Consider the following 13,824-nt stretch of genomic DNA (forward strand, 5'->3'; position numbering starts at 1 on the left):
AGCCTTAGAGGGATGAATCATACAATCGAACGGTAATAGCTATAATTCTCTTATAAAGCATAAACTCAAATTAGCCAAAAGAGTCCCCCTCCCCTTGAGCTATTTCTTCTCTATTTATAGGCTCAAAGAAGATTACATGAATTTGTTACAGATATTCTTTTCTATTTAATCGGATAATCAGAAATCATGGGAGATAATCTCGGATATGATTACAATTGCACAAGATCTTCTCAAAATATACGGAGTATACGACCAAGCTGGTCATATATAAAATCCAAATGTTATGTCAGGGGAATCTTCCTGGTCGATGGTCAAACAAAACCTCTGCCAGGTGTCAACCACATGTTGAAAATGTTTGCCACGTCATCCACGCCTGCTCTTTGGATAAGAATATTTTTCAGTTTTCTTTCTTTTTTTTCCTTCCATTTTTTCTTTTTTTTTTTACTTATTTTTTTCTCCTTCCATTTTCTTTTTTCTTTTTTCACACAAATCGACTTTTTTTCTTTCTTTTTTTCCAAACTTTTTTTCTTCTTCCTTTTTTCATTTTTTTTCTATTAATTTTTTACTTCATATTTTTTTTCTTTCCATTTTTTAATTATTTTCTTTATTCTTCTTCTTTTCATTTTTATGTTTTTTCTTTTTTTTTTCCTTCATCATTTGTTTTGTTATTTTTTCATATTTTTTTAGTTTTCTTTCTTCTTCTTTTTTTCATGTTTTTTCCTTCCATTTTTTTCACACATATATTTTAACATTACATAATTATTTTACAATTTTATTATTTATTATTATAATAATTTTTTTTATAGTTTTTTCCACTATATATACAAAAATTCAAATAATTTTTTTCAGCATTTTTTTTATCGTAACTCTTATAGGAACATCCAAATTTGGAAATAAAAGCAATAAAAAATATATGAATACATGAATGGGTAACCAGTTTCCCTGATGGGAACATTCAAATCTAGAAAAACAAAATCGAAATATGAATGAGTGACTAGTTATCCTAGTGGGAACATCAAAATCTGGAAAAAATATATATATAAAAACTTGAATGGGTAACTAGCAACCCTGATAGGAACATCCAAATTTGGAAAGAAAAAAAATAGATAAAAAAAATGTGAATGGGTAACCAGTTACGATTTTTTTTTTTACATATTTGGAATCGTGAAAAGGTAATCAATCAAGTAACTAATTATCTTACACAGACTTTGAAGGAAAATGTATAATCTAAAAAAAAGGAAAAAATTATTTATAATAAATAAATAAAAATAATAAACAAAAAAAACTTTGCAAAACAACCAAGATAAAATTTAATATAAAAATAGTTATATAATATTAATATAAATAAATCAATTAATCGAAAAAAAATAATAATCAAATTATAAAAATACCCTTCCAATTTAATAAAAGTTGATTAAGAGTAAAAATATGACATAAATCAACTTTTATAGGAAAAACATGGCAAACTAAATACATAAAATTGAAAATTCTTAAAAAAAAAAAAAGTCATACAATAAGTTTTTTTTTTTTTTTTTAAAAGTCAATTTTTTTGTAAACACAATTAAAAAAACCATATAAAATGTAATTTCATATTTTCTCTTCACATTTAACGGTTTGACGGGCTAGAATACTTGTTAAAAGGGAAAGTTACAAAAATACATTAACATTAAAAAAATATGAAATATACGATGGATTACAAAAATACAGATTTTTTTTATGAAAAACATGGAGGGACAAAAAATGTAAATATGGAGTGACATAATTAGACAAAAATGCAAATATGGAGTGACATAATTGGACAAAAATGTAAATATGGGACAAAAAATATATATAGTATAATTAGTAAATAAATTTTATTTTTATTTTTTAACTCAAATAAAAATAAATATAAACGTAAATTAAAAAAAAATGATCTCATTAGATACAAAATTATAAAATTATTAGTAAAATCACAATATTCAATTTTCATATTTATAAAAATTAAAATATATAATTTTTTTCTTAAAGATAATAAATAAATTAATATATAAGTGATATATTCGGTAAACTAAAAAATATATTTTTTATTATATTTTAATATTTAATTTTATTATTCATATTATTAATTTACAAAAAGTATATATGTATGAAGTACCTTAAAATACACAACACTGCATAAAATGTTGGGATTTTTTCATATTTATAGGTTTTTTTACAAAAATATTGATATTTAACTTTTACACTTTTTTTTTTTATGACTTTTTGATTTGGAAGTTCATATTTGTGAGATTTTATTTCTCATAAATTTAAAAAAATATATAATTATGCCACATTTTTAATCATATTCATGTTTTCTTTGTTTGTGAAGATAATTTTATTCTTTATTTTTTCCTTTATTTTTTTATTATTTCTCCAGTTTTTTTCTCCCTTTTCTTCATTATTTTTCTACTAATTATTTATTTCATCTTCTTTTTTTTATTTCTATTTTTCATATTTTTTCATTTATCTATTTTTTTTAGTTTTCTTACTAATTTTTTTTTACTTTTTTTTCCTTCCTTTTTTAACTTATTTTTTTCTCCTTCCATTTTCTTTTTTCACACACATCAATTTTTTTTCTTTATTTTTTTCCTTACTTTTTTCTTCTTTCTTTTTTCATTTTTTCTATTAATTTTTTCCTTTTTTTTTCTTTCCATTTTTTAATTATTTTCTTTCTTCTTCTTCTTATTCTTTTCATTTTTATTCATTTATATGTTTTTTTTCTTTTTTTTTTCCTTTATTATTTGTTTTGTTATTTTTTTCATATTTTTTTTAGTTTTCTTTCTTTTTTTTTTCCTTCAATTTTTATTTTGCTTATTCTTTTCTCCTTTCATTTTTTTCCACATATATTTTAACATTACATAATTATTTTATTATAGTTTTTCCACTATATGTATAAAAATTCAAATCAATTTTTTCAGCATTTTTTTATCGTAAATCTTATAGGAACATCCAAATTTGGAAAAAAAAATAAAAACGTGAATGAGTAACCAGTTATTCTAATGGAAACCTTCAAATCTATAATTTTTTTTTTTTTTGAAAAAGTGAACGTGTAACCAGTTATCCTAGTGGGAACATCAAAATCTGGAAATAAAAAACTTGAATATGTAACTAGCAACCCTGATAGGAACATCTGAATTCAGAAAGAAAAAAATAGATATGAAAACATGAATAGGTAACCAGTTACCCTGAGTAAACATTCAAATTTGAAAAAAAATTCTCATATGAAAACGTGAATGAGTACCTGGTTACCATGATGGAAACATCCAAGTTATATAATATTAATATAAATAAATAAATTAAGCTAAAAATAATAATCAAATTATAAAAATACCCTTTCAATTTAATAAAACTTGATTAAGAGTAAAACAATCACATAAAACAATTTTTATACAAAAAAATATGAGAAACTAAATCTATAAAATTTGAAATTCTTAAACAAAGCCATACAATAATTTCTTTTTGAAAAAAGTCATTTTTTGTAAACGTGATTAAAAAAGCCATATAAAATATAATTTCCTCTTTTCTCTTCGCATTTAACTGTTTTGAGCTAATACTTGTTAAAATTGGGCTTATCTTTACTCTGAGCCCCAATAAATAACGAAACGTTTTGAGCTAATACAGTTTTTTTCGCCGTTTTTTTGTTCGTCTCTTTCGTTTTGGCTGTGCGACTATGAAGAGCTATACTTAGCTAATCTCTGTTTATCTTCGTCGTGGTGAGTATACTGCATATATGGCGCTTTCATCAACATTTTCGCGCCTAAATCTCCTCCCAAAACCTTCCTTAATTTTTCTTCGATCATGGAAACCTCTCCTGCTGAACCGAAGCTCCAAGTTGCTACCGCCGGCTTCTACTTCTTCTTCTTCTTCACTCAGCTCCTTCTCGGCCTACTGCTCAAGCTCAACATCCACAAATTCCACCTCCCCAGCCCCCAAGAGTCCAATTACGGAGGCCCAAGACGATCTTATCGTTCTGGGTATTGAAACCAGCTGCGACGACACCGCTGCCGCTGTTGTAAGCTACTGCTTTTCGGGTTTTTTTAAGTATCGTTTTCTGTCTTGGCATAATAATGGGCATTCAAAGTTTTCGTGTTTTTTCTTTGATGGGCTTTGGTTTTCATTTCTTGGTGTGTGCAGGTCAGAAGCAACGGCCAAATTCTCAGTCAAGTTGTGTCTTCCCAGGTATGTATATATTTATATGTGTGTGCTGTTATGTTTGGTGAATGTGTTTGTGGTATTATGAGTTCATTGTACTGGTTTTTCATAGTTGGTTCGTTCAAGCTACATGGGGAAAATGTTACCTGAATTTTAATTATTGACTACATCATGAAGGCAGATTTGCTTGCTCTATATGGGGGTGTTGCTCCGAAAATGGCTGAAGAAGCACACTCGCAAGTGATTGATCAGGTACAGTAAAGTGCTACTTATATTATGTATGATAATCCTTGTTTTACTTAAGGCAATGTTTGATATTGGAGCTTGCATTGCATAGCACCATGGAACTATCTGTCTTTCAACCATTAATGGCTAATCTATGTGACATAGTTTACTTGTTTTGGGTTAGTTTGTATGCTCTCTTGGCAAGTTAAAGAGTTTTTGTCGCTGATGCTATCTTTAACATACTTGTGGTTGTTAATTACAGGTTGTGCAGCAAGCACTTGACAAAGCTAACTTATCTGCAAGCGATCTATCAGCAGTAGCTGTTACTATTGGTCCTGGTTTAAGCCTTTGTCTTCGTGGTAATTTGACTAACATAACATTTTATTTCTTTCTTCATGAAACTTTCTCTGAAATACCCCCTTAAGAGTGTTCTAAGGATTTCTTAAAGGTATATCTTTGAAAAACTATGATGCAGTTGGAGTGCAGAAAGCTCGTAAAGTTGCTGGTAGCTTTAATCTACCGATGGTTGGTGTTCATCACATGGAGGCTCATGCTCTAGTAGCCAGGTACGAGGTTATCTCGGGGAGTGCTTGAGATAGATTAGCATACATTTTCTTTTTGTGGGACCTCTATAAATCATTTTGTTCATAAGGATATATTATCCTATGCTTCCAAAACGTCATTTGAGGTGCTTTTCTACATCGTATTTTCTTTTCTTTCTTGTTCTAGATTAACTGAGCGAGACTTGCAATTTCCTTTCATGGCGTTGCTTATTTCAGGTAAAAAAACTAATGTTTCACCCCACTTAATTTGTTAAATTATTTACCATTATAGTAAACTTCATCTAGTCAAAACTCATGCCATTCAAGGCTGAGTGCTTAAACAACTACCCAAGTTTATAGTTATTTGAAAGATGTGACAGTTGGTGTTCTTGGCCATGCCAGGCATAACATATGATGCTTGATGTTTCTCAATCTTAAGATTCAATCCAACTTTTTGAAAAGAAAATCGGAGGTTTCAGTTAATCCATTTTACCAACGTTTAGTTAGCTTCATACTACAGTCTTGGGATCTGGAATTCTGGAGTTCAGCTCTGTTCTCTATTTTTTTTCAAGACACTTAAAGTTTTCTGGACACCACAACAACCATGTATTCAATTTTAATTTCTATGTTCTTAACGATTACTTAATTATTTTACATTTAACCATCCTTAGGAGGACACAATCTACTCATTCTTGCTCGTGATCTTGGTCACTACATACAACTTGGTACAAGTATAGATGATGCTATAGGTGAGGCTTATGACAAGACTGCAAAATGGCTTGGTCTTGATATGAGGAGAAGTGGTGGTCCGGCTGTAGAGGAGCTTGCTCGGGAAGGAGATGCTCATGCAATCAAATTCTCTGTAAGCTGTCTTTTATGATTACCATATAGCTGATAATGATATATCTTTTTCATAGAGTTTTATTATTAAGTTTGTCTATTGTTTAGACTCCAATGAAACAGCACAAAGACTGCAACTTTTCATACGCTGGTCTGAAAACTCAAGTGAAGCTAGCAATTAGATCCAAAAATGTGTATGTAAATCTGCCTAAACTGCATAATGATTTCTTACTGTTATCCAACTTTGTTTGTTTTGGTGATTAAGTTAACATCATTTCTCATGAATTGTAATACTACTGTAATTTAAAATTTTATCAGAAGATTTAAATGGTATCTAGAGGTTAAAATTAATCAAGTTTAAACAAAATTGTGCACAAAAATTTGATTGATGCTTATTGATAGGTATTAATTTCTAGTAATGATCATGTGGCTCTATGCTGTGATATAGGGTAGCTACATTGTTTCTGCAATCTCTTTTTGATAAATTTTTGCTTGCAGGAATGCCGTGATTCCCATTTCTTCTGCAAGTAGCGAAGATAGAAGGTCTAGAGCTGATATCGCTGCTTCTTTTCAGGTTGCCATATGTATGTTTATGTTGTATTCTTTCTCCAAGCTTTCATGAATAAATCAAGAATGCATGCCTCTACTCACTTTTTATTTTCTATTTCTATAATTGATATTGGTTTGATGCAGCGAGTTGCTGTATTACATTTAGAGGAAAGATGTCAGCGAGCAATTGAATGGGCTTTAAAGATTGAACCTTCCATTAAACATTTGGTAATGTGTTGTGCAATTTTTTTTGTCTGTAATTTTGAAATTTTATTTTTCTCATGTAGCAGGTTGATAAGTTCATCTTTATACTCTGTTTCTGCAGGTAGTTTCTGGGGGTGTTGCATCAAATCAGTATGTGCGGGCTCAGCTTGATCAGGTTGTTAAAAAAAATAACTTGCACCTTGTGTGCCCTCCTCCCAGCCTTTGTACCGACAATGGTAATTCCTTTTAGGTACCTGTGAATGAGATGACTATGAGGGTTTTTACCTTTTTACTTTGGATGCTTTCAAATACACTGAAAAGAAAGGACTAGCCTCACTTGTATGGGAACTTATCGGTTTCCTGTTATTCCTCACCCTCCCTCATACATCATCATTTACTAGTAAAACATGTTTTTTCCTATTTTAAATATATGTAGAAAGCAAAAATTCAACTTCTATCTCAAATACATTGGTTTGCTATTATTTTCCTTTGCTTAATCCAATTTGAAACAAACCAAAGGGAGATTTGCCACATACATGCGTATTTAGTACTCACCCATTTCTGTGTTTGCTTTTGACTTGCTAAATTTAAAATGGTATAGAACTGGAGAATGTTTCATTCCCTGTCCTAAAACTTAGTTTCTCTAGTTTGTAATTGACTAGGTGTAATGGTGGCTTGGACTGGTATTGAGCACTTTCGTGTGGGAAGATTTGATCCAGCACCGCCTGCCGAAGATCCTGAAGATGTAGTGGTTTGTTTGATTCTTCTAGTTTTTAATGAATTAATACTCCTCAGTTTTGCCCTTTTTGTGTACTGTTTGAACCAACCCAACTCCCAAGCAGATTAGATTATGATTCTTAGACGAACTGTACCTCACGAATGTCTCATATTGTACATGATTTACTTTTGTAAACCAGTATGATTTGCGGCCACGGTGGCCACTTGGAGAGGAATATGCTGAAGGAAGAAGCGAAGCTCGCTCTTTGAGAACGGCCCGGATCCATCCATCTCTCACATCCATTATTCAAGCTTCTCTACAACAGCAGCCATAGTCTGCTCTGCAACATCTCCTAATTGCTGAGTAGCTTCAGACTTCTCCACTGGTGCCATTTTTCGGTGCAGAGATGATCCTAAATATCAGAAAAATCGACTCCATCTCCAATCCAACCTGAAACATTAGCAGAAGGTATTTTGAGTGAACATTGCCATGTTGATTGATACAGACAGATAAAACATTGAAGAGTCGAACTCAAGCCACTATACACTACCAGTACCAGAGTCCTCAAATCAATTTTCTTCAACCTTGTTAATAATAAACTATTTTTTTTTATTAGACAGCAGATATTTTTTAGCAAAGAACGACTTGTAGTTCTAGTACACCATATAGCGTCGTCATTTAAGATGTGATGAGATGTTACTTCAAGTCTCCCTGGAAGGGAGTTCATGCCAATTTTTTTTTCTTGTTTTATTGTTCTCCTAGAAACATATAGCAAATTTTATGTGATTTTAGGCTTGTCTCATTCTAGTATTTGCAATTAGTTGGTAGTAGAATCTAGTTCTTCTCATCATCTCCATGGAACCCACACTTAACTACTTGCTTCTTTCTTAGCTCACTTGCACATTTCTATCAGCTTCTCTTCTTCTCCGTTTCTTTGGATATAATTTGGTGTGATCACAGTGATTTGATCCACACATTGATACGCTTCCTAATCTTGATCGCATACTTATATCAATTTCAGCTTTACTCTAGTGAGGTTTTGATGATTTCAATTGGGAAATCTTTATTATTTTCACTCAAAACTAAAAGTATTGGTCTAATATTGTTCCTTTTGCTCCTGCCATATTTAATAAAACTATACTTACACGCCTTAAATTTATGTATACGCTTCATATCATAACCTAAAAAATATTTTTGATTATAATCACACCTTTTATTTCTTATATTAGGCTTTCATTTGTACGTTATTTTATGAAATATTAAGAAGATAAATTATAGTAATGTACTCATTTTAAAAATTGTAGAGAAATTATAATTTTACATTATTGATTACTTAAATTCTTTTTGTCATCTAAATCTTCCATTTGCATCTCATTAAAGTGATACACATAATAAAATCTCTTATTTTAGGATGATAATCAATAAATATCCCTTATTTTTAAGTTAGAGAAAAATAGTATTTTTTCAAATTTTTAATTTTATTATATGTTTATTTTTTCAATTTTCTCTTTTTTATTATTTTATTTATTTATTTAGAAGCGTATGACTTTAATATAGTGATATATGTATATTAGTTTTGTTCAGTTAATTTTTATTTTAAAGTTATATTGATTTTTTTGTTTTTTATAGGTTGTTGGTATGTTATTTTCCAATTAGTATATATGTTTTTTGTGGTATGACATCATTTTTTTCGATGAAATTTAGTTTCTATTTTGCTATACATAATGGTAGTATATAATTTTGTATCATAGTATATACATTTTAATGGCAGTCTATAATTTTGTTAGCATAATATATACAATTTTTAGTAATAATTTTGTAAGTTTTGTTGGTATATTATTTTTCAACTCAGTATATGTATTTTGTTGGTATATATCATTGTTTTTCAGATAATATTTAAGTTCTATCTTGTTATATGTAATAGTTGTATATGATTTTGTTAGCATGGTATATACATTTTAATGATGATATATAATTTTGTTAGCATGATATATACATTTTTTTAGTAATAATTTTTTAAGTGTTGTTGATATATTATTTTTCAACTCAGTATATATATTTTTTGTGGTATAGTATATTATTTTTTTAGATGATATTTAGTTTATATTTTTATATATATAATGGTGATATATAATTTTGTTAGTATTGTATATACAATTTAATAGTGGTATATAATTTTTTTAACATTATATATACATTTTCATGGTGATATATAATTTTGTTAGCCTGTTATATATATATATATATATATATACCATAATATTAAAATATTTAGAATGAAATAGTATCAGTGTAATTTGTTAAATGACATATTTAGTAGTATGTAATATTAAGAAAGTTGTTAGACTATTTTACTACAAAATTGAAAACATGGATATTTATTTACTTTCACATATCATTAAGGGTTATTTTGCACCAAACCCCATATAAAAAACATCATTTCATTAAATTAAAAAATATCTTTGATTATAATCACACCTTATATTTCTTATATTAGGCTTTCATTTGTACATTATTTTACCAAATATAAAAATAGAATAAAACTTGATCTCTTTAAAATTAACACACAAGTATACGTGGTCAAATCAAGTAATATATAATAAGTAAAGTGTCAATTCCACGAAGATTGATATTAATTACCAATAATTAACTTTTAATTCTAATTGATTTAAATAATAATTTCAGAATTATGAGTAAAATAATTATTACTAAAATTAACAAAATTATTAAGCACTAGAGAAATTCAGAGATAAAAATATGATTTAATTCAATGGATGTAAAAGGTAGGGTTTTAATTTCATCAACCATCCACTTATGATTTCTAACCAATTTTTAATATTTCTTATTTCTATTGTGATAGCAAATTACAACTATATATTATAGTCTTGCTAGGATCTATAATTCTCTACATCTATGTGGTAAATCAACATATTACAGGCTTTAAACACGTAATCAATGAACTAAACAATTCATAGAAATACTCTCGTCTAATATAAAATTGTGATTATCTACCTATAGCATAATTAGCCTTCTCTTCTCAGAGCATATGTTAAAATCATATAAACATGTAAATGATGATCAATCATTCACAAGCATTAAGCATAAGATAAAAAAATTCACAATAGGAGAAAGAAATTCAGAAAATTTGCATTAAGAAATCAAAAGCTTCAAGGAGAATCCACTAACACCCTAATAACAATATTAGTTCAAAACAAACATAATGGAATTAAATTAAATACAAACATAAACTCAAAAATAGAGAAAATAATGAAGAGACCAAGATATCAAACTCTCAGATCTTCAATGTTCTCCCAAGTCTATAGTAATTTATGAATATCAAAATTAATGAATCTCCCAATTAACTCTTAAAAACGTATTTAAATAGGAATCCTAAAACTGTTTTCAAAATAAATGACGATTTCGCCCTTCTGATATCCACGAAAAAAAATACACGCACCGCGGCCCTTGTATTTAAGCGCCGCGGCCCACCTCTCTGAATTTGTGAAAGCATGGTCTTTGACTCCAGCAAGCGCCGCGACCCTTCACCCATGCAGCGCGGCCCTTGAAAATTCCAAAAAATGGCTCTCTCTGTTTTTCACTTGCGCTGCAACTCTTCATTTAAGCGTCGCAACCCTTCACATTGACCCCATAAACTTATTTCCAAAGCTCCAAAATGAACAAGTCTATCTGCATATGAATCCTCAACTGTCTTCTTGTCAACTTTTAGCATAAATCTCCCAATTGCTATGATTTTTCGTTCATTTCCTCAACTCCGTGTTTCCTTATTCTATTTCATACAAACATACCAAAACAAGCGTAATACCGCATAACATTTCACCAAATTGACTCAAACTTACCATAAACACGTTAAAAACTATGCTAAAACCCGACTCATCAAATAAAAATATATAATTATAAATAAATAAAATTGATAATTGAAGTTTTTAAATAATAAATTATAATTTTTCTTAATAAAATAGATTATAAAATAAAAAATCATAAAGGTAAATGTAAATCTTAAATATAAATTTATGAAAACGTAATTAAAAAAATAAACTTACCTTTATAATATATGATTTTTTAGCAGGAAAATTATATTGTTATATTGTTATAGCAATAAATATAAGGGTTTATACTTTTTTGAACTCTGTGTTTTTTCCCATTACCTGTTTGGACCCTGTGTTTTGACAAATTACTTTTTGGACTCTATGTTTTGTAAAATGGTTAAAATATAACCCTAAATCTGATTTTGGTCAATGCTTTTTCAACTAAAATCACAAATAATTTACCAAACTAATAATTCAGAACAAAAATAAAATAATTATGTTTAAAAATTGTGTTGTTATATTCAATTTTTTCTTCATCAAAGTTGAGTTTAGGGTTCTATTTTAACTATTTTACAAAACATTGGGTCCAAAAAGTAATTTGTCAAAACACAGGGTCCAAACAGGTAATGGGAAAAAATACAGGGTCCAAAAAAGTATAAACCCTAAATATAATTTTAATTTAATCATAATTGGGATGTACCACTAAACTTATTGTATAAATAACATTAATTATTTAAAGTTATATATTCGAGTCATTTTAATTAAGGATAAACTTACAATAAAAAATACATTTTATAAATAAAATGTCTTTATAATAATATTATAATAGGCTAATTAACCTTAATAAAACAGCACCATCATAAACAATAAATTATATACCCCTTAATACCTAATTCGAATTTTTTTCACTTTTTTGTTTTTGTTGAAAACGATTTTTTTAGGGAAATTTACATTTCATGATGCCTTTTGCATTTTAATTCCAAAAATCACTTACAACTTTTTACTTATAAAAATGTATTGACACGTCATTAAAAAGTATAGGATTTCAAAAATAATATACCTGAAGTGGAAAAGTTAACGGAATCACGCATTTTATATTTTTACGAGTTTTCAAAAGTAACATTTTGGTTGCTTACAATACCGATTAGTTACATTTTAATAAAAAAATTAATTTTTAGATCATATTATTTTATAACTCAAAAATCTACTTGTAGAAAATTAGTTATTTTAAGATATCGATTAGTTACCTTTAAAAATATAGCTTTATTTTTAGGTTATATTATAGTGTCTTGTTATTTAAGTTACTTTTACGTTATTTAAAAAATATTTGTAGAAATTAGTCATCTTAATATATTGATTAGTTACCTTTAAAAACATGACTTCGTTTTTAGGATATATTAAGATGTCTTATTATTTAAGAGACTAAGATGTGTATTTTTTACTATAATTTGAAAGTAACTTATGAGTTTCTTTTTGTTTGGTTAATAAAAAAACTATTATTAATCACATGTAAATTACACGAGTGACAAAAAAAATATATTAAAACTTTGTATTCAAAAAGTTACTATGTAGTATACTGAAGTAAATTTTGCTAATAACTTATATGGTAATTTGTTATATTATATGACATCTCATTAGTTTCTGAAATAAATTTGAAGATAAATGAGAAATATATTCAATAATAAAACACCATAGTATAATTTAAAAGTGACTAATAAGTATCTTAAGATAAATTTTATATAAATAAGTTTTGGAGGTAACCAAAATGTATATGAAATAATATAATTTAAAAATGATTTTTTTTATGAAAAAATAATCAACTAGTATCTTATCGGTATCATAAGCAAACAAAATATTACTTTTGAAAATCTAGAAAAACGGAAAATTTGAGATTTAGTGAATTTTTTCATTTCAAGTATATTATTTTTAAAATTATGTATTTTTTGACGATGTGGTAAGACATTTTTGTAAATAAATGTTAGGTATTTTTGTAATCATTTTATATTTTACCTGTGTTGCGTAAGTTTAAGCAATTAAAATGTGCAAGTATACACAGTCGGCAACGAGTAATATAGTAGTAAATGAGTATCGTCTCCACAGGGATTTTAAACTAAATAAATGCAAAATCAACTAAAGAACAATCTAAAAATAAGATAACAAAATTAAGAACATGATTGGAATATTCATCTGAAATTTAATGGGTATACGTAATTTAACTAAAATAAGATGAAGAACTCAGAAAAAATTAAATCAGAGAAGATCTATGCGAACAATTAGATCTGGATGGCTATTTCCCCCTATGGTAATCTACCCAGTTGTTATAGCAATGGTTCAGCAATGGTTCAGCAATCAGACACAGAGTTAACCGATTTCACAAGAGACCAGTAAGATTTTTCCAAAACACACTGATATAATTCCACAACTTAATTTAACACATTCCTATATTAAATCAGGTTGTACAACACACATTTAATCACCAAATCTCAGGTTATACAAGGTAGCAAAATATTCCTATTTCACTACTAAGAACTACCTAAACATGGCATTTCTCTTGCATCATTTAAGTGGATTCAGCTTGACAAATTCTCTCCAAAATCAGATCTAGCTAGTTAATTGTTAATTATGGCCAGTAAACAACAATCATTGAGCATTAATTACACTTAAATGAACAATGGCAAAATTACTAAACTTATGCATTGAATTAATACTTCATCATATAGGGTTCATAGCCACCCAAATCTTAAGGAAA

At 28.0% G+C, this 13,824-nt stretch overlaps 1 protein-coding gene across 2 annotated transcripts; it reads left to right on the plus strand.

Moving 5' to 3' along the window:
• The first annotated feature begins 3,591 nt into the window (after window positions 1-3,591).
• On the plus strand, window positions 3,592-8,098 carry LOC133797652 (probable tRNA N6-adenosine threonylcarbamoyltransferase, mitochondrial). 2 transcript variants are annotated; one of them, XM_062235633.1, is made up of 13 exons: window positions 3,592-4,030; window positions 4,153-4,197; window positions 4,348-4,422; window positions 4,658-4,754; window positions 4,871-4,961; window positions 5,125-5,174; window positions 5,609-5,799; window positions 5,886-5,971; window positions 6,276-6,351; window positions 6,471-6,554; window positions 6,652-6,766; window positions 7,193-7,275; window positions 7,448-8,098. In XM_062235633.1, exons 1-13 carry the CDS (start codon window positions 3,749-3,751, stop codon window positions 7,580-7,582), a joined length of 1,410 nt encoding a protein of 469 aa, XP_062091617.1. In that variant the 5' UTR covers window positions 3,592-3,748; the 3' UTR covers window positions 7,583-8,098. The 2 variants fall into 2 exon arrangements, with proteins under 2 accessions (XP_062091617.1, XP_062091616.1); XM_062235632.1 differs by having other exon boundaries at window positions 3,595-4,030; window positions 7,193-7,281.
• The last annotated feature ends 5,726 nt before the right edge of the window (window positions 8,099-13,824 follow it).

Source organism: Humulus lupulus, chromosome 8, assembly GCF_963169125.1.
Source record: "Humulus lupulus chromosome 8, drHumLupu1.1, whole genome shotgun sequence".
Classification (NCBI taxonomy): domain Eukaryota; kingdom Viridiplantae; phylum Streptophyta; class Magnoliopsida; order Rosales; family Cannabaceae; genus Humulus; species Humulus lupulus.